Here is a 24,467-nt window from a genome sequence, read left to right on the forward strand (position 1 = left end):
TAGCGTCTTGCTCTATGGCGCAATGGATAGTGCATTGAATTTCTAGTTTTAAATTATTCAAAGGTTGTGGGTTCGAGTCCCACCAAAGTTGGCATTTTAGACTGTGGTGAAGATAAAATTCCAAGTTGTTAATCACTGGTCCATATGTGAGTCCCTTTCTCAGCCATTTGACAAGAGTGCACCATAGAGAGATTGTCAACACTGAAAAGCTTTCCAACTGAAGTCCTGATTAGACTTGTGTATGATTTCTCTCATAGGCCTTTCACCTGTCTCCTTTATGGTGGCCCTGCTTTCCTCTATGTATGGCCTTTTGTTCTAGTGTTCAGCTTGTATTCTGTCTTCTTAGTTGTCTGGTCTCAGTCTGGGATGTTGCCCAATTTATTCTCAGTCTGTATTTGGTTTATCAGTAATTGTAACTGAAATGTTGATATAACAGTTAGTTTTGTTATACTCACTCGATTTGGTGATGTTTCTGTGGCACATTGTTAGTGCGTTACCCTTCATGAAATAAGGTTTCCTTGGGTTGTGAGTTTGATTTCTGCCTGAGGCAGTCTTTGCATTTAGCTATATACTGTATAATCTGCTGTTACACTCAATGAACAGTATGTTAGCTTTCAATGTAGTTAGAACAAGTTATACAAAGCTGTGTGTTCATATACCCCAGAGTTAAATTCTAACCATGTTTAATCATTGGTCCATATATGAGCCCCTTCCTAAGCCAGGACTGCAAGTACAAATGTTACCACTGGCTCTGTGGCTGAATGAATAGCATATTGTACTTCTAGTTGGTCAAGGTGTTTGAAGCTTTTGGGTTCAAGTCCTACCAGAGTTGACTTTAGACTGTCTGACGGAAGTAATACCCAGCTTGTTAATCATAGGAGGTCAATATGTGAGGCCCCTTCCTGAGTGCACCATAAGAGAAAATGTATTCATACTTAAAGTCATTTTCTTTTCCTGGTCATTCCTACGGCAGCATAATCAATTACCTTTGGGTTAGCGCTCTCCTTCAATAATTCAGAAGAAAAACATGCCCCCAACATGCATAAAGGTCTCCTCCTCCAATCATCTCCGTTTTAGTAATCTGAGCTCACCAGAGATAAGGGTGAGAATGCTGCCATAGAGATTTTAAAGAAAATTAAGTATTAAGTAAGTATGAATACATTTTCTCTTTTCCTGGTTATCCCCGGCAGCATTATCAATTACCTTTGGGAAATACCACAGCAATACATAGTAATATAGTAAGTTACTACTATGTACTATGTTACTATGTTACTATGTTACCCTGCTCAGTATAAGCCTTTGATATAGCCTTGACAATCCAAGTACTGAAGGTTCTCTTAGATGCTGGCTCTCCTTTCCTCGAGCCCACTGGTATAATAAATAGCTTCTGAGACTTTCTGAAGGGTTCAGTTCTTCGAATGTATTCCCTGACACATCTCTTGACATTGAAAGGGCTTCCCCACTCTCTGATGATAACGTAGGTAAAACAATAGGCTCAGTCATGATGGGACTGGTCTTAGAACTACTTTCTCCTCATGGAACACGGTGTAGGGATGTTCTGAGGATAGGGCTTGAAGTTCCCCTACTCATCTCTCAGATGCTAGCGCAATCAACAATATTGTTTTCAAAGACAATGGCCATAAAGGAATCTCCTGAATCGGCTCATAAGGCCGAGATGACAAAGCTTGTAGAACCAATGGTGAATCCCATGATGCAGAAGAGTTCTTTACTGGACGATGTATTCTTAAAACTGCTTTAAAGAATTGATCAATCAAAGGTTCCTCCGTACATCTTCTGCCTAGGATGGCCAACATGCTTAGACCTGGACCTTCAATGAGCTCAAGCTTGATCCAAAATCTACGCCAGATTGAAGAAAACCGAGTACCATAAGGGTAGAAGGTTCCAAGGAATTAATCCCATGACTCTCTGACCAAGAGGTAAAGCAATCACTAATTCTATGGTAAATCGCTGAAGTCCCAGATTTCCTGGCCTTGATAAGCGTCTCTATGACTTGTTCAGAACAGGCCGTAAGGTTGAGCGTTTCTGGATTCTGATATAGGAGACTCAATGACTTCTTTGTTATTGGTAACTTCAATGGTTCTTGAACTGCCAAACGTTTTAGAAGAGGCCAATACGGCAAGTTGCAATCACCTCCATCTGAGATGAAAGTATCTTCTTCAGCACCCTGAAGATTAAAGGGAATGGGGTAAACACATATGCCCAGAGGTTTGTCCAATCCTGAGTGACAATTCAAGACTCCTGGAACATGAACAGCAGTAATATCTTTTTTAGGAGATGGGATTGAGCCCACATCATGATTTGGAGAGTCTCATTCAGGAGCCTGGCACTGCCAGTCCCTCCTTGTTTCCTTATGTAAGTTACTGCCGAAGCATTGTCACATCTGATCTTCACTGAAGTGCCTAGGAGAACTTATCTGAAGGAGATTAGAGCTTCTCAAACTGCTCTTAGCTCTAGAACATTTGAAGGGAGATGTGATAGATTCCTTCTCCATACTCCCTGAGCTTGTGCAACCTCTCTATGGGCTCCCCAGCCGATACCAGATGCATCTGTATAGACCTCTATCCAGTCTGGTTCTTCCAGGAAAAACCCCCTGCCGAGGTTCACTGGGCTCTGCCACCAGAATAGGTGGATTTTGCAATTTGTAGGTAAACAAATTTTCTGGTTCCAGTCTCTGCGATATTGGTCCCAATGGGCAAGGAACCACTTCTAAATTGGTCTCATCCTCCATCTTCACCAGACACTTCACCAGACCTATGATGGATGTCAGTAATCCTAGAAAACTTGTGCGAAGCTAATATGCGCACCAACAAGAAAAAACCCTGCTACATGGGGTCTCAGGTGGAGAGAGCCAGCAAGAACTCAATCCTTTTGGATCGCTGAATGCCCAGTCTGCTAACTTACTGACAGAAGAAACAAAAGACGGGGAGGATTGGGGGAAGGGACCTTTATGTGTGTTGGGGGTGAGTGTTTCTTCTGTATTACTGACGGGGAGCGCTAACCCAAAGTTTCCTAAAAATTGATTATGCTGCTGGGGATGACCAGGAAAGACAGATTGCCAAAACTAAAAAGTGTTGCAACTGATGTATTGGTACTGATTAGACTTGTATATGTGCTCCCCCCATCCCCCCTCATGGCAGCTGTTTTCCCTTTTTTTTCCATTTTCCACTGGACATGGGTACTTTCACATGTGTTTAATATGTATATCTAATCAAGCACTCACACTTTTCTAATATGGAGCACGTATGTTTGAGAGCTTTGAGGACAATTGTGCACTTTCTAAATTGTAATGACTTTGTATACTGTTTTGTACACTAATAACCACTAGATGGCGCAACAGGATAACAAATGGGTTGTTAATGTGCATCTGTCAGCTTGATAGGTCTGTATAGCCTGAAATGTTCCTGTAATGTCCTATGTGTGCAATACATGTATGGAATGGTCATCTCCCATAGACTCCATTTTATCCAAATAATCCAAATTCTTATAAAGCATTAGTTTGTACTTATCCAAACTAAGATATAATTAATACTTAATGAAAGCAAAACCAGCCTATTGGGGTTATTTAATGTTTACATGATTTTCTAGTAGACTTAATGTATAAAGATCCAAATTACAAAAATATCCATTATCTGGAACCTGAGCGTTCTGAATAACAGGTCCCATACCTGTAAAGGCATTTAATGAATATGTGGTGCTGTTACAGTTGCTCCTGCATTTGTGTGCCGATGGTAAGTTGCCATTGGGGAACGTGCGCTGCCAAGAAAAGAGAAGCAGTTGTAGTGGTGACTACTGTACCAAATGTACTGTATGGTCTCACAGTGTGTGTGGCTCATGGTGTGTGGTTGCCTACTGGCTCTGTGGTACAATGGATAGTGCATTGGACTTCTAGTTAATCAAGCTAAGGCATTCAAAGGTTTTGGGTTTGAGTCCCACCAGATTTGGCTTTTGAGACTGAGGTGAAGATAAAATTCCAACTTGTTAATCACTGGTCCATATGTGAGTCCCTTTCTCAGCCATTTGACAAGAGTGCACCATAGAGAGATTGTCAACACTGAAAAGCTTTCCAACTGATGTCCTGATTAGACTTGTTTATGATTTCTCTCATAGGCGTTTCATCTGAATTATTTCTCTGTAGATTTATATTTTGCCCAATTTATTCTCAGTATGTATTTGGCACAACAACAATTGTAGATGAAATATTACTTATGTTATACTCACTAAACCTGCTGGATTTTCTGTGGCACAATGGGAAATGCGTTAGCCTTGAAGCTAGAAGCTTTCCTTAGATTGTGAGTTTGCTTCTTGCTTAAGTCAGTCTTTGTATCCAGACATAGGAGTTTATCCTGCTGTTACACTCAATGAACAGTATGTTAGCATTTAATACAAATTATACAAAGGTGTGTTTTAATTCCCTCATAGTGATAATCTAATCATGACATTTGGTTTATCATTGGTTGATAGATGATCCGAAAATGTGTAATTGTAGCTGAAATGTTAGTTATGCTATACTTGGCCATTCTGCTGGTTTCTCTGTGGTACAATGGGAAGTGTGTTATCCTTCAAAGTGGAAAGTTTCATTAGGGTGTGAGTTTGATTCTTGCCCCTTCCTGAGCCATTGCACGGGAGCACACCATTAATCATTTTACTGGCAGTGAAAGTTTTTCTGTGGGCTGGTGCTCCTTTTAGGGGAAAGAACGGCCCCAGTTTGGGTGTTTCTATATCATCACCTTGCTACCATCTCAGCACATTTTTGAAGGCTGCGAGAAGCGGATCTGCTCCATGTCCAATCTCTCATGATCTGAATTAGATTCAAGCAGGCTGAGAGTAGCGGAGCCTACAGCCCGTGTGCCCATGACCATACAATTGAACCTGGAAAATAAATATTTGTTGGTGAAAGAGTGATGTACTATATGATCTCACAGTGGGTGTGTGTGATTGGCAAATGGCTGGCTCTGTGGCATAATGGATAATGTCTTGGACTTTTAGTTGGTCATGCTAAGGCTTTCAAAGGATGTTGGTTCTAGTCCCACTTTATTCTTTGATGGCTCTGGCCAGCACATGCACAATAGAGTGAAAGACTGGATATTTTGTTTAATTTCAGCATTTTACTGAAGAACAAAGAAGCAGAAGAAGATCACACTGTGGCGCTCCTATAGATTTACCAATTTGGGGACTACATGCCCGAACTGGATGCCAATGAGCATGCTCACATTTTTCACTCAAGTTCTCTATATACCTGTAAATGGTAGTATAATTTAATGAACTTGTAGGTAATGATCGAAATCATATGCCGGGCTCTGTGGCGCAAGAGATAGCGCATTGGACTACTAGTGTATGAGAAAAGGTGTTGTGGGTTCGAGTCTCACCTGAGCTTGGCCAGGTGCCCTAGGCAACTTGGCCTGCCGCAGCGCTGGTTAATATTGAGTTCGATTACGAAGCACATTTACACACAATGATTCAAGCGGCTGCTGGAGAGGAATGGGACCAGAAATGGAGTAGGTGACAGAGCAGGTATGTGCCTGGTGCCGACCCCGCTTTGTGCCCTAGGCACATACCCGCAAGATGTTTGGGCTGACCTCACACCCCCATTTGCGGTTGAGTTCGCATCAAGCTAGGTAGGTGTGGATGGGGTTTTGACCCCCACATCACTAATGTGAGGCCCATTCCAGAGCCATTTGACAGTGCACCATGGATAGTTTAATGGGGGGCTGCCAAAATATTAGACAACCTCAGTGGATTGGTAAGTTTCTATTTGGGCTTGTCTTCCTATGTGGAAAATAATGTACTAGTTCGGGGAGTTTCTATAGAACAAAGATGCGGTGGAAGATCACACTGTGGTGCTCCTATAGATGTACCAATTTGGGGACTGCATGTCTGAACTGGGTGCGGCTGAGCATACTCTCATCTTTCAGTCAAGTTCACTATTTTATGAAATAATACATGTAAATGGTAGTATAATTTAATGAACTGTATGTATGTAAGTGATGACACACATTATGTGCCAGGCTCTGTGGCGCAATGGATAGCGCTTTGGACTTCTAGTTGCTTGTGACAAGTTATTCAAAGGTTATGGGTTCGAGTCCCACCAGACTCAGATTTTGAATGCCCAATCCAGATAAAACCTGACATGTTAGTGAATGGTCTATATGTGAGCCCCCAGGTCCTGAGCTTTCTGGATATCAGGTCCCATATCTGTAAATGCAGTTAGAGAGATTGTCAACCCTGAAAAGCTTTCCAACTGATCATTGGTCCATATATGAGCCCCTTCCTAAGCCAGGACTGCAGTGCACCATAGACAGTTTGCCAGAACTAAAAAGCTTTCCAACTGATGTCCTGATTAGACTTGTGTATGATGTCCCCCCGATGGCCCTGCTTTCCTCTATGTATGGGACACTTTTCCTTAGTGATCAACTTGTATTCTGTCTCCTTAAATGTCTGGTATGGTTTTACGTATTTAACTCCCCCCTACCCAATGGAAAAAGCAAAATCAGGGTGTGACTGTAGATGGAAGTGTGGCAAAATACGCAGTCATATGAGGTCAACAAACAAGCGGATCTCTCCCCAATATGCCCACCTTGAGTTGGGAGATATCAGGCTGATCCAATTATGGGCCCTAGGGATCACAACACTGAAAAAACAGGTAGTCAGATTGAGAACCACATCAACAAACCAATGGGGTTCTCGATCCAATGGGATTTTTAAACCTGGCCAATCGACGTCTGTACAATTTTTGCCCAGATCTCTATCAGGGAAGACTGGTTGAAGGCCCCATACACTGCCCAATATGCTGCCGATTTGGTCTGTCGCCATTTTATATTGACCCATGTATGGCCACCATTTTTTTTTACAGTTCACTTTTTAATTTCATTATGAATGCAACCATATAAAAGCCATAATGGGAAGCTTTGGCGGATCATAAAATAAATAAAGGGCCTTTTCCATACCAAGGTCTGAGATACTTATAAAAACAGTACAAAACACAAAGCCAAGTGAGCGACCCATTTGTCCTCAATAGGATGGAAGTCTGCTCCACATGAGGAATAGACAGTGATACTGGTGATACCAGCACCCTGCCAACAGGACAGAGATCCCGCCCGGCTATTTACTGGGTTATGACTGACTCTATAGCGTAATGGATAGTGCACTGGTCCTGTAGTTGCTTTCAAAGGTTTTGGGTTTGAGTCCCACCAGAGTCACCCTTTGTGTGCCCAATAGGCAGATTGCCAGAACTAAAAACCACTGCAATATATATCCTGATTAAAGTTACATAGTTAAATCAGGTAAAAAAAAAGACAAAGTGCATCAAGTTCAACCCCTCCAAATGAAACCCAGCATCCATACACACACCCCTCCATACCTGCACATAAATTCTATATACCCATATCTATACTAACTATAGAGTTTAGTATCACAATAGCCTTTGATATTATGTCTGTCCAAGAAATCATCCAAGTCCCTCTTATAGTCATTAACTGAATCAGCATCACAACATCACCCGGCAGTGCATTCCACAACCTCACTGTCCTGACTGTGAAGAACCCCCTACGTTGCTTCAAATGAAAGTTCTTTTCTTCTAGTCTAAAGGGGAGGCCTCTGGTACGGTGATCCACTTTATGGGTAAAAAGGTCCCCTGCTATTTGTCTATAATGTCCTCTAATGTAAAGTGTAATCTTGTCCCCTCTCAAGCGCCTTTTTTCCAGAGAAAACAACCCAAACCTTGACAGTCTTCCATCCCCCTAACCAGTTCAGTTGCACTTAGTCTTAAGACTGAAATGTTGCCCTAAGTGTGCAATACAGGTATCCGGAAACCCATTATCCACAAAGGTCATCTCCCATAGACTTCATTTTATCCAAACTTTTAAAAATGATTTCCCTTTAATAATAAAACAATACTTTGTACTTGATCCCAACTAAGATATAATCAATCTTTAATGGAAGCAAAACCAGCCTATTGGGTTTATTTAATGTTTACTTAATTTTCTAGTAGCCTTAAGGTATGACGATCCAAATTACAAAAAATCCATTATCTGGAAAACCCCAGGTCCTGAGCATTCTGGATAACAGATCCCATACCTGTATCTCCTTACTTACTTTTCCTGCATGTTTATTGGCTTTCTTTTGCAACCCTCTGCTAGAAGAGTCTATATAGGAAGACAGCACCATCCAACTTTTACTCCTGCTTGCTGTACATGAAAGTGGCTATATATATATTGTAGCATTTATTTTCTGGAGAACCAATAGTAGATCCCCCCTTTTTGGATGTATATTAGAAGGGTAACTATAACAATCATACTTTGCTCACTGTTCTGTTCTTTCTAATCTTCGTTTAGTGCTACTTCCCTTCTGTCTCTGTGCTTCTGTTTTATCTTCTTAAAGGAGAAGCAAACCCTAAAGTTAAAAAAACACTACCCCCCTACCCAATAGACCCCTCCCTTCCCCCCCCCAGCCTTGGTGCTACCCAGGGCAAATACCCCTAAGTCTCTTCTTAATCCTCAGTGCAGATTCTGTCCAGCGGAGTTCAAGGCAGTCATCTTCTTCTCTTCGGTAATCTTTTGAATGAGACCGGTGTAGCTGCTCATGTGCAGTTGAAGTAATTTTCAACTCTCGCGAGAAGCAGCTGAAGATGGCAGCCGTGAACTCCACTGGACAGAATCTGCACCAAGGGGTAAGTAAAAGCTCGGGGGCGTTTGCCCGGGATAGCAGCTAGGCTGGGGGGGAGGGGGTCTATGTAGGGTAGGGGTTTTTTAACTTTAGGGTTTAGTTCTCCTTTATGCCTTTTATTTAAATTCATATGATGCTCTAACCTTTCTTTCTTTCTTTTTCATTATCCCTTCTCATATCCTATTGCTTCTTCTTTACCCTTTTATGTTCTTTGCACCATTGTCTCTACCTCCCCTTCACTTCCTCTTTCTTTCCGTCTCCTTTTGCAACACTCCCCCTGTTTGTTCTTCCCCATCAAATTTTTAAATACACTCCATTTATTTCCCAATACGTTTCTGCTATGCTTTTCTTTGTCCACTGCCCTTTGCTCTGTTCTGTCACTCCTTCTTTTTCTCTCTAACTGCACAATGTGAGCTGTACATCCCTATTGTAAGAAATCTGTCTTGGAGGCATATCTGTATCCAGAATGCTCGGGACCTGAGCCATTCCAGATAATGGATCTTTCCGTAATTTGGATCTTCATACCTTAAAGGAGAAGGAAAGCTACGGAGGCATTTTATTGCCAACAGATTAGTTGCAATAGTGCAAGCTAGAATGCTATATTTATTCTGTAGAATGTTTTACCATACCTGAGTAAAAAGCTCTAGAAATTATGTTTGTTTAGAATAGGAGCCGCAGTATTAATGTGGTGTGACATCACTTCCTGCCTGAGTCTCTCCCTGCTCTGGGCTCAGATTACAGTAGAGAAGGGAGGGGTGGGGGGAGAGGAGCAAACTGAGCATGCTCTTGCCCAGGGCAATGAGGTTTAAGCTGAAGGCAGGAAGTCTGATACAGAAGCCCATGTGTACACAATAGAAGGAAAGAAATGCAGTGTTTCTTTTGACAGGGGACTCAGAGCAACATTACTTTGGGGGTTTACTGGTATATTTAGATGGACCTTTCTGATAAGGCTTACTTAGTTTTAACCTTTCCTTCTCCTTTAAGTCTACTAGAAAATCATGTAAACATTAAATAAACCCAATAGGCTGGTTTTGCTTCCACTAAGGATTAATTATATCTTAGTTTAGATCAAGTACAAGGTACTGTTTTATTATAACAGAGAAAAAATAAATTATTTTTTAAAATTTGGATTATTTATATAAAATGAAGTCTACGGGAGGTGGCCATACCGTAATTCGTAGCTTTCTGGATAACGGATCCCATACCTGTACTGTGTCATGTTGATTTATAGCTATCCTATAATCCCAGTTTTACCCTTGACTCCTCCCAACCAATTATTTACCAAGTAGGATAGCAATGTGTCAATTGGATTGGAACTTCCCATTGTAAGAAATATCATCATAATAATAATCACAACACGTGCTTACTAAGTGAATCAGTTTTATTTTTATTTATTTATACAGACAATATTTTTGACAGGGTATCTCATTAAATTATATTTTTGAAAAAAATCCCTTTAACCTAAAAAGATGAATGATTCCCTTGCACTGATGTACCAGCAGGGGCTTCCGGATAATAGATGCCATACCAGTACCTGTAAAAAGTTCTCGTCTAAATTATAAGCCAAGCTGTGCACATTCTGTAAAGAATAAAATGAATATTAAGGGTTTATACTAGTGATGTGCGAGCTGGCCCGATACCCGTGGGTCAGTCGGGTTCAGGCCGACCTCACACCCCCATTGCGGATGTCGGGAGGGTCCAGGTCGAGCTCTTCTTCTTGCTCTCCTCACCCGCCACCTTACACTACCGACTTCCGGTTTTATAGCCACTTGCCTTCTCTTCTCACCCCTTTTGTGACGTTATGGGCGGGTCAGCACGGGTCTATAAAAGGAACCCAGAAGTTGGGCACAGTGGTGAGAGGTCGGATATCAGGTGGGTCGGGAAAAATCCAACCCGCACATCACTAGTTATACTTATGACCCGGCCCTTTTAAATATTACATTGTAGGCCTTATTCAACAGTAAAAATCATAAGGCACTTGATAAACGTGAAAAACAAAGTATGAAAGTATTATTACTTAGCAGCATTGTATACTTGGCAGAAACGTTCATTAATAGACTAATGGGTTTTGTAATAAAAGGCAATAAGTTTGCCCAGGAGCAGTAACCCATAATAATCAGCAGGTAGCATTCTAATTGTTTGCGATGAGTAACTGCTACTGGGCAAACTTAGTGCATTTTATTACATATGGGGCTAAGTGCACTTGTTTGCAAGATCAGTTAATTATGGATTGATTTCATCAAGCGTGTATCACTCTATCTTTATTTGTGCATGGTGTATCAACGCGTTTCGGCTCACATGAGCACTCCATGTGAGCCGAAACGCGTTGATGCACCATGCACAAATAAAGATAAAGTGATACACTCTTGATGGCGGTTGCTGTGAGTGCTTTCATGGACTGCGATAGATTACTTTGGTTAGCACCGGTAAGTGACTGGTTCACTGGTGAATGCCGACAAATCTTACATATATATATATATATATATATATATATATATATATATATATATATATATATATTATATATATATGAATTTATTAAAAATATAAATGTAAAATTGTCTATATATGAGTCCTTTTTCCAAATACGTGTTTTAACACTATTTTAATTTTCCAATTCCAATGAGCAGCCATGCACCAATTAAATCCTCTTGCTTTTGGGACAGTTGTGTACACAAGTAATCTCAGGCACCATATTTTCAAGGGGTGGTTCAACTTTAGGTTAACTTTTAGTATGTTATAGGATTCCAAGCAACTTTTCAATTGGTCTTTATCTTTTATAGTTTTTGAATTATTTGCCTTCTTATAAATCTTTCCAGATTTCAAATGGGGATCACTGACCCCATCTTAAAAACAAATCCCTACAAATATATTGTTACTTTTTATTACCCATCTTTTTATAGTTAGCCCCTCGCCTATTCATATTCCAGTCTCTAATTCTAATCAATGCATGGTTGCTAGGGTAATTTGGACCCTAGCAACCAGATTACAAACTGGAGAGCTGCTGTATAAGAAGCTAAATAACTCAAAAACTAGAAATTATAACCAATTGCAAATGGTCTCAGAATATCACTCTCTACATCATACTAAACGTTAATTGAAAGGTGAACTTCGCCTGCATTACAACACAGGATAGAGCAAATATTTGTATAACCCCCTTTGAAATGGATTTTAAACCATGGCTGGAGGATTGTTCTGTGAACGGCTGTGTCTTGTTTTACAAGAGCTTTTCCTAACCCAGTAGGTTCTCCACGCCTTCTGAATGACAGTGGCAGCGTGGTTTTTACGTTGGAAGAGCTGCTTTCTGGCTTTCTCCCTCTCTACCAGTTGTAGTCTTGCCTGTAAGGGGATCAGCTCAATGTCTATATTTTGCCATTTAGAAAAAAAACTTCCTTCCCTTAAAATGCCCATAGGGAATAATGGTTTAATGGCTTCTCCAAAGCCAATATAACTAAGCGTAGAGTCTAAACATTTACTGTCAATGGCTGTTTGTTTAATGTGACTAGGCAAGGAAGACTTTAAGGCGGATGAACTTCGACATGCCTTTCCTGGAGGCTTATGTGTTTCTGTTAAAGGTCTCTGACCAGTTTTGGCAGAGATAGTTTTTCTTTCTCGACAAACTCTGCTTGGGGTTTCACAAGGTTCAGGTGAAGTAATGCAGTCCACCCTTCCTTGGATTCCAATACCCAAAGAAACCTTTTCACTCTGTGACAATTTTCCACATCCACCTTTGCAGCAAGCTTCAATTTTGGGAGTAACAGCAACAGTTCTTCTGCCTTTCTTTGTTTCCTTTTTTTTGCCTTCTTCCTCTCTGTGGATCGCAGAGTCTGAAGCCTCTTTTTCACTAGTGTGCAACCTATAATCACTAGACCAGTGATCCCCAACCAGTAGCTCGCGAGCAACATGTTGCTCTCCAACCCCTTGGATGTTGCTCCCAGTGGCATCAAAGCAGGTGCTTATTTTTGAATTTCAGGCTTGGAGGCAAGTTTTAGTTGCATAAAAACCAGTTGTACTGGCCAAACAGAGCCTCAATTTAGTTGACAATCCACATAGGGCTCTAAATGACCAATCACAGCATTTATTTGGCACCCCAAGAACATTTTTCATGCTAGTGTTGCTCCCCAACTCCTTTTACTTCTGAATGTTGCTCACGGGTTCTAAAGGTTGGGGATCCCTGCACTAGACTGTCTCTGCCTGTGACTTCCCTTTCTTTCTTCCCTGTGGGATTTCCTTCTGCTTTCCTTTTGGATGAGGTCCTCAATTCTGTGCACTACAACATCTGGAGATTCCATCTGATGTCTGGAGGTTCTCCTAGTCTGAGTATGTTTCTGGCTGGGGTTATCATCCCAATACATGTTTTTAGGGATTTCATTTCCCAGTGGGGATGATTGTGTATTAGATGTTCCACTGGGACTTGTTCTTATTTGAATGCTATTTGTATGTTCATGTTCTGAAGGAGAGCTTTGTATTTGAGCTGTTATTCTTTGATTCTTTGCCATGTGTTTGGAGTGTTGTAAATGGTTAGTTTCTAAATTTTCCTCTCTGTGCTCACCTTTTCTGTCTTCTGCATTCCCAGAGGCTTCACCCTGCCATTCATGCACAACCTCATTCTTAATTATTTGTTCATTTGATTTATCTTGCCTCTCCATAGGATCTGCATCTTTTTGCTTGCCCTTTGTTTGTCCCACTTTCACTTTTTGTCTGTTCTCACCCTCCCTCTTTTTGGCTGCTGCACCCTTCCTTAATTGCTCATGCTTCATTAACAGGTTTTTCCTTTCCTGGAAGGCCCTCCGTACTTTATGGCCTTTGTATACTGCCTGAATTTTGAAAGCTGCAATGTCCTGAATGGCAGCAATTGAAAGGGCACAATGTTCTAGCATGAACTGTATTACTTCTTGGTGACCGCCAAGTAAGGCATAATCTAGAGGTGTATATCTTTCTTCTGTATTCTCCATTTGATTGGGAAAAGCATTGTATCCTAGAAGAAGCTTTACAGCATCCAAATAGCCATTATTACATGACCAATGCAAAGCTGTGCGGCCATTTTTGTCTTGGATATTGGGATCGGCTTTGTTCTCCATTAGAACCTCCATACATCCTATATAACCTCCATAAGCTGCACATTGCAAGGGTGTCCTGCCTTCATAGTCTTGAGCATCGGGATTTATATTGTTCTCTATTAGAATTTGGCAGACATTAGCGTTTCCTCCTAATGCTGCCCAGTGGAGTGGAGAGCGCCCATCTTTGTCTACAAGGTGCACTTTTGCACCACCCTTAATAAGGGTAGCGATTACCTCTCTGTGACCCATCTCGCATGCTCTAAACAGTGGCGTGTGTTTCATTACATCCACAGCATCAGCTTGAGCTCTGTTTTCCAGGAGAATGCGCACAGTGGTAATCTGCCCAGATAATGAGGCTGCATGCAGTGCAGTTCCTCCATATTTGTCTGTCCTGTTGACCTCTAATTTAGGGTTTAGCTCTAGCATAGTTCTCACAACTTCATCACTGCCTTTGCCAGCAGCCCACATTAATGCAGTTCTACCTTCCAAATCGGCCTCGTCCCTCACAGAAGGATGAGATAACAGGACTCTTACTGTGTCTGGGCAATTTCCCTGTGCAGCGTAATGCAGAGGTGTTGCACCCTGGCTGTCAGAAGGAATGTTAGGGGAATTATTTCTTTCAAGAAGTAGGTGAGCAATGGGAGTGTGGCCTAGCAGTGCTGCCCAGTGTAAGGGAGTACGAAAGAGGTTGTCATATGGCGCTACGTTGCAACCCCTATAGGAAGTGAGAAGTCGCACTACTTCTTGGTTACCATCTCCCACAGCCAGATGAAGAGGTGTGCGGCCTTCGTAGTCCTGCCAGTTGAGAAGGGATTCAGTAGGGGCTGCTTCAAGCAAACAACGCACTGTTAAGGCTGCTTCTGGGTCTTTGTGACCTGCTGCCCAGTGAAGCGGAATCTTTCCTTCTGTATCAGGTATCCCAATATTGGACCCATGGCGCACTAACAGGCGGACATGTTGTGGCCTGTTGTAATAGGCGCTCCAATGAAGGGCTGTCTGTTTCCTCTGATCCTGAGCATCGACCTGACCAGGCGGAGTGTATTTCAGCAGCAGAGCCAGGCATTGTGTATCTTGGTGGCGGGTAGAAAGGTGCAGCGCCGTAATGTCACACAAATCCCGATGGGTGCAGTCAGCTTTTCGGGATAGTAGAAGCTTCAGCAAGCGATGGTTGCCAGTCTGGGCAGCAAGATGCAGGGCAGTCCTCCCACTCCTGTCAGGGCGGTTTACCTTGGCCCCATGTTTGAGCAGAGCTTCTGCACAGCTTCTCCTGTCCCCCAGGACGCTGTACATCAATGGTGTCCTTCCCAACTGGTCCTCTTGGTCAATCACTTGTGGACTGGAAGCAATAAGTCTCAGCAATGTGGTCTTATCCCCTGTCACAGCGGCAGCTTGGATAGGGGAGGCCAGGGAGGAACCCTGAGGTGGGTTACTCATAACAGAACTGGAAAACTGCCCCAGAGTCTCTATGGATGGTTCCAACCTGAAGAATCTACAGTTTTGCTATAATCTCTATGGTCGAGAATGCCGACGTTCGTCGTTTCTATGGCAACGGGCGCTCTGCTACCCAGCCCGCTTATCTATGATACTCAGGTGACAGCTGGCGCATGCGCGCATCAAACGGAGAGGCGGAGCTCTCGCGAGAACAAAGTCGGGCTACTTTAGACCCTGATCCCGGAAGATTCCTCACAGTCAGTGGGTTGTCATGGCGGCGTCGCTACCGTCTGCGGTGTGTCCGTTCTTCCCCGGTTACCGTCCCTTCGACCCCGTGTCTGTAGGGCTGGACGCTGCTTTCCGTCTCACCTCCTTTTCTGATCTAAAGGGATGAGGTTGCAAAGTCCCGCGGGAGACGCTGCTCAGGCTCCTGACGGGACTGACCGAGGAGGAGGCGGCGGTGTCCGGGGGTGAGATTCGGGATCCGGACGCTCCTTCTATTGGACAGGACGGGGGACAAGCCAGGCTCGGTGAGGAACCTGTTGTGTGTCTGTGTGACTTTATATCTGCACAATGTCTAACATGTGTACATGATAAAGAAGCTCAGTCTAAGCCATTTCCCAATAATATCACTTTGCACACGTCATTTGCGGCTTCTGACTCCTGAAACAAGTGGAGCAGAAGCCCAACTGGAGCAGAACTGACTCCTGAATGGAAGATGAGTAGCAGGGTCCCTTTAAGGAGCTCTTTGGCGCCCCCAGAGGCTGCACGTGTCATTAGCTGAGTGCGCTGATGTAGCATGAGATCAGCAAAATGCAGCAGGTGCAGAAGAAGCAATTCAAGCCCCACACACGATTCATGGGGCAACTGATGTTTTTTCTTCATTCCATAGTGATGGAATGAGTCACAGGACGTGCAAGGGAAAGCAATGTAAACAGATTAGGCTGAGGTTTGGGTACAGAATATCAATTATACGTTCCTGGTACGTTAAAGGAGAAACAGACCCTTAATAAAATAAACCCGCACATAACGGATGTATACACCCTGCACAAGTACACTGAATACCTATTTATAGGAGAAACAAACCCATAGTAAAAAAATATCCCTACCCTACATAGACCCTCTCCCCCCCCCCCCCCAGACTAGCTGCTACCCCTGGCAAATGCCCTCAAGTCTTTACTTACCCCTCGGTGCAGATTCTGTACAGCGGAGTTCACGGCAGTCTTCCACCTCTCTTTGGAATTAATGTATGGTAGTATTTTTTATTAATTAAGGGTTTGTTTCTCCTTTAAAAAGGTATTAGTACAGTGTACTTATGCAGTGTGTATATATCCGTTATGTGCGGGTTGTGAAAACCCCAACCTGCACTCGACCCCCAAGAACCTGATCTTAACCCATAGTGAGCTCCTATATACGTGGCATACAATTATATAAAAAGGAGCGCGGGAAGGAAGTGGGGCACTAGGAGGTGGCACTGCACATATTCAGTGTGCTCTAGGCTGCTGTTGGGAAGCTAAGATAAATATTAGTGGTGTGTGGACTGACCCAAAGCTCGTGGGAAATGTCTCACTGGGGGGGATCCACGACTTCCCCCCACACACACACATATACAAACACCAACTTCAGGATTTTCTTCTATCTGTCAGTTCGGGGAGTAATTGCCAGGCAGGTGAGAGCAGATTTGGGCTGACAGGGTTTTTTCCTGGTGTCCCGTTGGCCCAGTCCAACCCTGCCCGGAGGTCAGGCGGGTTTAGGTCGACTGCCGGATAAAGTTTGCTGGCCGTGGGCAGGTACGGGCTGAACATTAGCAAACTTTGTCCGGCAGTCAACCCAAACCCGCCCCACCCATATGTTTCGAGTCAGCCCACAAACCGCTAATATCTGTATATTAGCTTCACAACAGCAGCCTAGAGCTCACTTGAGCATGTGCAGTGCCACTGACACACAAGATGGCCTAACAAGATCCAAGATGGGGGGTTGGCTGTCAACAATGCTGGATCTCCAGCCATATTCATTTTAGGTTACAGTTCTCCTCCAAAGAGCACAGATGGCCATATTGTATCTAGGAAAGGTTTGGTTGTATAAGTGCTGACTATATTTGATACAACAAATATATATATGACGGGTATCCATTCTGTTCTCATGTTATCTCTAATTGGCATATTGCAGGTATTGGGTTGGACTCTTGTGTGATCCCACTCCGGCACAGAGGTCTTTCCCTGGTTCAGACCACGGATTTCTTCTATCCATCTGTTGAGGATCCCTACATGCAGGTGAGCAGGCACATCATACACAATGTAGCTTGAGTACATATGCACATCACTGTATATAGGATCAGAGCTATCGCTCTGGAGCTGGTGAGTAAGAGATCCCCTTTCAGCATCTTTTTTTTTTTTTTTTTCTTCATATTGCCCCATGTCCTGTGTCTCCATAACTTTGTGCAAGTAGAATTGTGCTCAGTCACTGGGTTAGTCTGCAGTACGTGCAGGAAGGAACAGGAATGTGCTTGGAGTGCAGATAACATGCCCTTTCTATGGAGAGAAAAATTAGACTCATTAATCACCATCTTGGTTAAGCAGGACGCTAATAATTAGCCTGGATGTGATAAAGCTTCACGTCAACTCTTCCACTGCCAAAAGAGTCTGGCATCACCTTTGTAGGGTTGTGGGACAACACAGACACATCCCAGTTCTGACTGGTGTTAAAAAAAAGACAGTGGTTACGTTTTATGTTGGCACTTTTCTGCTAGTTTTTGGTCAAATTAAAGGGGAACTATCATAGAAATGTAATATAAGCTTCATCATACTAAAATACATTTTCTAAATCAAAAAATAATCAAGTTACTCTTAACTCTCCTCCTCTCAGCATCTGTTTCTCTTCATTCTGTTTTCATGCAGGAGTTGGGTGTCTGATTTTGAATGACAGGCTTTTGGATTTGCCTATAAGATTTCTAAGAGCTAACTCTCTTAGAATTATATCTTGTTTGTGCTTTAGTCGGTTATTTTAATACTTCGGCTATGAAAGGGAACATTCCTAAAAGATATATTGAATCTGTCCATGAAAATCGGACACATTAATCCTGCGTGGAGAGAGACCGATGCTGAGAGAGGGATAGTGACCATAAACTTGATTATTTCAGAAAAGGGACAGATTTTTAATTGATTTATATTTAGAAAGCTTCTTATTTTAGTGTGATGAAGCTTATATTACATTTTCATATTCACGATAGTTCCCCTATACGTTTTAAATGGCTGCAGAGTTGGTTCCTTTGCTTTAGTAAAGGAGAATTCAACCCTTGAAGAAAAAAACCTTTACCCCCTCCCTCCTCCCCCCCCCTGGGGAATTGCCCCATACTTGCCCCTCGGCGCAGTTTCTGGCGTTCAGCAATTTTCATGAGTTTCGGTGCATGTGCAGTTTTGCAAATTGTTGCAACTGCGCATGTGCTGACATGCCGATCTCCCACACTTTATACTTACCCCTCGGCGCAGTTTCTGGCATCCGAGTTCCATGCAGCCATCTTCCGGTGCTTCTTTTCGTGCGTTTCGGCACATGTTCAGTTTTGCCGAAGACCCAGAAGATGGCTGCGTGTATATAAAGTATAGGTCATTTCCTGGGAGGGTGGGGTACGGGTTTATTTCTTAAAGGGTTGAATTCTCCTTTAAGCTTCCTTATATCCATGTCAGTTATGCATCGATTTATATAGATTAAAGGGGCACTTACAGCTGCAAGCGCAGTGGACAAAGTGCAAGGGCACCTGATGCCAATGTTATCACCAGCAGGGCATTTCCCTGCAATTTCAGATTGGGGTCGATGTAGCTGAGCTTGACATGGCTTAGACATCCATTGGATGCAAGTCTGGCTGGTATTTTGCTGTGAGAATTCTGTTAATGCGTTGTGGTGATTGATGCAGGCCACTGTGGGGACCCTGGAGATTCTAGTAGCTCCAGAACCCCCTGGGCCAATAGGTGCACTGCACTCATTTCAGAGCAGGTGGGGGACCGACCAATTGAAGCCGAGTGCAATTTTTGGCAGAAGTACCTTTTTAAAAAATTGAATTTTATTTCCTTTTTACACACTGACTGTGAAGAAATTTGCACACCACCTTGTAAATAAATGACCCCCTAGAGTCTTGGATCTCTTTTTGTGTGAATGCTTTATTAGAAAAATAGCTCCCCATATCTCATTCTGAGACAATTTGTACCCATGGCAATAAAATCCGAAGCAGCGGCCTTGGAACTGAAATTGTATAGACCTATAACTTACAGCACAACCTGAAAGCCATGTGCTGCCACATCGATTGTTTAACTGCAATAAACCGTTTCCCTTCAAAAGAAGCTCTGTCATAAAGCATGACGCAACTGTTGCACTGGGAGAGCAACACAAGATTTCAAATAGTGTTGTTATAACACTTTATTATAACGTATTTTTTTTCAGGCAAAAATAAAAACTTAAATTTTTAATAATCGTCTCCCTGTAAATGGGAAAAGAGTTTAACTCTGCATAGAATCTGCATTATTTTTTCTAGTGAGCAGTACAGCCCTGCAGACTGTCTGTCAGCTTGTGACACTTAGGGGCAGATTCACTAAGGGTCGAATTTCGAAGTTAAAAATACTTCGAAATTCGACCCTCGAATTGAAATCCTTCGACTTCGAATATCGAAGTCGAAGGATTTGGCGCTAAACGTTCGTTCGATCGATCGAAGGATTTTTCGTTCGATCGAACGATTAAATCCTTCGAATCGAACGATTTTAATCCAACGATTGAAGGAAAATCCTTCGATCAAAAAAAGGTTAGCAAACCTATGGGGACCTTCCCCATAGGCTAACATTGACTTCGGTAGGTTTTATCTGCCGAAGTAGGGGGTCGAAGTTTTTTTTAAAGGGAAAGTACTTCGACTATCGAATGGTCGAATAGTCGAACGATTTTTCGTTCGATTTCGTTCGTATTCGAACGAATTTAACCAATTCGATGGTCGAAGTACCCAAAAAATACTTCGAAATTCGAATTTTTTTCATTCGAATCCTTCACTCGAGCTTAGTGAATGGGCCCCTTAGTGATGCAATAATTTAGCCGTCTTTCACTTGAACAAGAGGAACTCCGGCCACAGATCCTAACACCACTATTGCATTGTAGTTCAGCAACTTCCTTATTCAGCTTTTCCTATTGTCCAGCCCAAAACAGAACATTTACAAAGAGCCTACCTATTCTGATCCAGTCTCTATGGTGTATTTGAGATTTCATTCAGAAACAATTTTCTGCTGCGCCTCAAAATAAACAGACAAAATGTTAATTGTCATGTGAAAGTATATTTGCAGCCATCGTGGATGTACTATACACAGGGCTGTGGAGTCTGTACATAAATCATATGACTCCCGACTCCTCGGTTTATAGTATCTCTGACTGTTTTTAAAGGAAGAGTAACCGCAAAAACGTAGTGTATCAAAGTAATGAAAATATAATGTACTTTTTCTCTGCAATGGTAAAAGCAAAGTGTTTGCTTCAGAAAGACAACTATACTTTATATAAACAGGCTGCGGTGTAGCCATTCAAGCTGCTGGGGGGAATAAAGGAGAAAAGGCACAGGTTACATAGGAGATAACAGATAAAACACCATTGTATTGGACAGAGCTTATCTGTTTCCCCTTTTTTCCCCAGCTTGAATGGCTGCCCACACAGCAGCTTGTTTATATAAACTATACTAGTCTTTCTAAAGCAAACACACTTTTATTGTATTATATTACTACTTTAAAATGTTTTAATTTTTTGGTGTTCCTGTTCTTTTAATATACTAATGTATTTTCCCTGTTGATTGAAATAAGTAAGGTACACAACACACAAAGCATTTTATCACTGCCAAAGCGCTAACATATCAACCAATTCATTTAGTAATTGAAAACCAAAAGTTAATCTGCATGAAAACAATTGGAAAGCCAAAAACAAGTTGTATATGAATTGAACCTGGCATATAGCTGTAGAATAACGATTCAATACAATCCAAATGAACTAAAGTATTGTTCTTAGAAACAGAATTGCTTCTGCCTATTCCTCCTTCATAGAAGCTCTTAAATCTGATTTGATCATTTTCAGTGCTTAGTTATCAGGTGTTGGTACATTTTTGGTGACTCCGACTCCAGATACCCAAAATTGCTCCCGATTCCACAGCTCTGGTCAGGAGTAGTTTCCTCCGGCATACTTAAACCATACTGGCTCCTGATAAAACTGACCCATTTTTCTTTTCATTTATAAAGGAACCATTTGCTTTTAGTGGTTTATGTACAAAATTGCTGTTCACACCCATTAAAGCATAAGTGAAATGCTGCATGCTCTTTACACAGGTGTCTTTGTCTCTCCTAGGGCCGCATAGGCTGTGCAAATGTGCTGAGTGACCTGTATGCAATGGGGATCACCGAGTGTGACAACATGCTCATGTTGCTGAGTGTCAGCCAAAAGATGTCTGAAGAGGTGAGTAATTTGGGGCCCTTTAATTACTTGGTGGTGCAACTGTCAGTCGTGATGCTGATCCAGTTTATGGGAATGATGGAGTGCACTTAAGCTACAATTCTTGGTCGTTCTCTGCTTCTCTTTTGCTCGCCAGGAGCGTGAAAAAATCACCCCGTTGATGATAAAGGGGTTTCGAGATGCAGCAGAAGAGGGTGGCACATCTGTGACTGGGGGACAAACCGTGGTCAACCCGTGGATCATCATTGGAGGAGTGGCTACAGTTGTTTGCCAAGCAAATGAGTTCATCATGTGAGTTCTAACCATCTTGTACACCAGGATTGCCCATACTTTACCAATTCACTTAGTGACGTTGTCTCATTATGATCTACATCCATTAAAACATTGTTAGCATTCTGTTCCAAAGAAAATATTATTAAAGTATTGATTGTATTATTTAAATATTGATTTATGAGAATGTTTATTACTATATTTAACAAACTATTTCTTATGTAACCTTATCTGAATGAAAAGAATAAAAAAGGAGGGTGATTGTTTTTTCACAGTGTGTTGAGATCTACTGATCACTAGCTAATGGTCTAGTGATAGATCCTGATCTACCTTTTGGGCACCCCTATCTCTTTATTATTTCTGTTGACAGTCAGACCAGCGTGACCAATATAAATAACACAGGACAGTGGCCATGGGCTGGAGACTTTACAGGCTCAAAGCTCATTACTATGGGAAAGAATACACACACACAGACAGACAGAAATTAAGAATAGTAGAATTAGGAGAAACTTTTCTGTCCTTCACCTCCGAGGCAGGACAAGAGGGGAGGGGTCAAGAGTCTTATTCTTCTGTCCTGCCTCCAGAGATAAGATTGACATTAACCCACACATTTGCACTGACAGGAGGGCCGACTACAGAAATAAATAACACAGCACAGTGGCCATGGACTGGAGTCTTGGAATACAGCCTCAAAGCTCGTTGCTACGGGAAAGAATACACACTAATACGGGTTATTTTGATCTTACCACCCCCCGTTGGTGTATTCTTATGTGAATAGCATTCCACCTTGTACTTCCATTGCACTCCGCTTGTGTAGCCCTGTGTGTGTGTGTCTTTACAGCTGACCAGCAGTCTAAAATCCCTGTTTGTTTCTCAGGCCGACGAATGCTGTCGCTGGAGATGTACTTGTTCTCACCAAGCCTTTAGGGACACAAGTTGCCGTCAATGCACACCAGTGGTTGGACAATGTAAGCGTTTAAATAGAGTCCCCAGGTTATGCATAAAGTAAACTGTGCCTCATTTCACCTTATTGTATTATTGTTCCCTGCAGCCTGAAAGATGGAATAAGATCCGTTTGGTTGTGAGCAGAGAGGATGTGGAGTTGGCATACCAGGAAGCCATGTTCAATATGGCTACTCTAAACCGCACTGGTAAGAAATATATTACATATCTCAGTAAAGAGCCTTCCTTTAGTGCTGCTATGTAGGCTTCTAACCGTATATATCCACCTCCCTCCAGCTGCAGCTCTGATGCACAGCTTTAACGCTCATGCTGCCACGGATGTAACAGGCTTTGGGATCTTGGGTCATGCTCAAAACTTGGCCCAAGAACAACAGAATGAAGTTAGTTTTGTGATCCACAACTTGCCTATCATTGCGAAGATGGCAGCTATCACTAAGGCCTGTGGGAACCGCTTCAGACTGCTGCAAGGAACATCACCAGAAACATCAGGTAGACTTCCATTTGTTACTACACTGGCTGTTGAGTGAACGCTTATTATTGACTGGCTGCTAGGGGTTACTGCTCTGAGGCTTTTACATGTTTCTAGGGTAGTAAACTTGCTTCTTATTAAAAGGCCCCATCTACCTACACTATCTTATCCCACTAACCCCTATATTGTATAAACAGGTGGCCTATTAATCTGCCTTCCACGGGAACAGGCCGCTCGCTTCTGTGCTGAAATCAAGTCACCCAAGCACGGAGAGGGCCACCAAGCATGGATTATCGGCATAGTCGAAAAGGGCAACCGATCGGCCCGCATCATTGAAAAACCACGGATAATTGAGGTTACACCCAGGGGAGCTGGTACTAGTGATAATAGCAGCATGACCAGCTTAGATGGAACATCTTAGAAAAGACATACTAGTGCCTGATACAAAACTGAGGACTTTACCTATAAGTCACACACGTAGATTCTTTTATTTCAAATCAGATTGCAGACTTGAGTCAAATGGCTCTATTGCCTAATCATTGTTCTATTGATGTGATGGAGATTGAAGACTTTTTTTGGGGTAAGTCTGTGGGCAATGGACCTTTCTGTATGACCTCCACCCTTGGGCCAGAACTGAGCAGCTGGATCCTTGAGTACTGGAGGTATGGGGTAATGAGAGGACAATTTGTATTCACTTCCTCCTTCTGTCTATGATGCTGCTTCCTGTTAAACCCTACAGGGCTGGAAGTGGTGGAAACCAAATGAGAAGAGGGGATTGTCTGAATGTGGCCAATGTACAACCTGGCATTAGACTTTCCTAAAGCATTCAATAAACATCATGTTTGTTAGAAAACAATGTACGTTCATGTGTTGTGTCCCAGGATGGTGAAGAGTTGCCTAACAAATGGGCACGTTTCGTAGTCTCTTATTGGTATTCCTAGCGTTCCCAGTGTTACTGTGGCCAGTCCCTTAAAAACATAGGTCACACTGCTTACTGACTTTCTATTATTGTGATTATAAACCCTTCAGGAGCCTTGCTCATCGTTTAAGGGAGAAGCTGGAGTAAATAAAGTATTTATAAATTCACCCAGTAATATGTCAGAATTAATTTTATGCTAGCCATTGAAATCAAC

The 24,467-nt window shown here is 42.4% G+C and overlaps 2 protein-coding genes across 2 annotated transcripts; one reads left to right on the plus strand and one right to left on the minus strand.

The window, feature by feature from the left end:
* Positions 1-10,253: 10,253 nt before the first annotated feature.
* On the minus strand, positions 10,254-15,277 carry invs.L (inversin L homeolog; the record flags this gene model as incomplete). Its single annotated transcript, NM_001089597.1, is given in 3 exon segments — positions 10,254-11,182; positions 11,214-12,553; positions 12,868-15,277. Coding segments are annotated over 2 exon segments (3,009 nt in total). The 5' UTR covers positions 15,177-15,277.
* Positions 15,278-15,399: 122 nt separating this feature from the next.
* sephs3.L (selenophosphate synthetase 3 L homeolog) lies at positions 15,400-24,190 on the plus strand. Its single transcript, NM_001110736.2, is given in 8 exon segments — positions 15,400-15,703; positions 17,343-17,446; positions 21,528-21,635; positions 21,769-21,923; positions 22,780-22,870; positions 22,954-23,053; positions 23,142-23,354; positions 23,532-24,190. Coding segments are annotated over 8 exon segments (1,254 nt in total). The 5' UTR covers positions 15,400-15,444; the 3' UTR covers positions 23,756-24,190.
* Positions 24,191-24,467: the final 277 nt, after the last annotated feature.

Source organism: Xenopus laevis, chromosome 8L (assembly GCF_017654675.1).
Source record: "Xenopus laevis strain J_2021 chromosome 8L, Xenopus_laevis_v10.1, whole genome shotgun sequence".
Lineage (NCBI taxonomy): Eukaryota > Metazoa > Chordata > Amphibia > Anura > Pipidae > Xenopus > Xenopus laevis.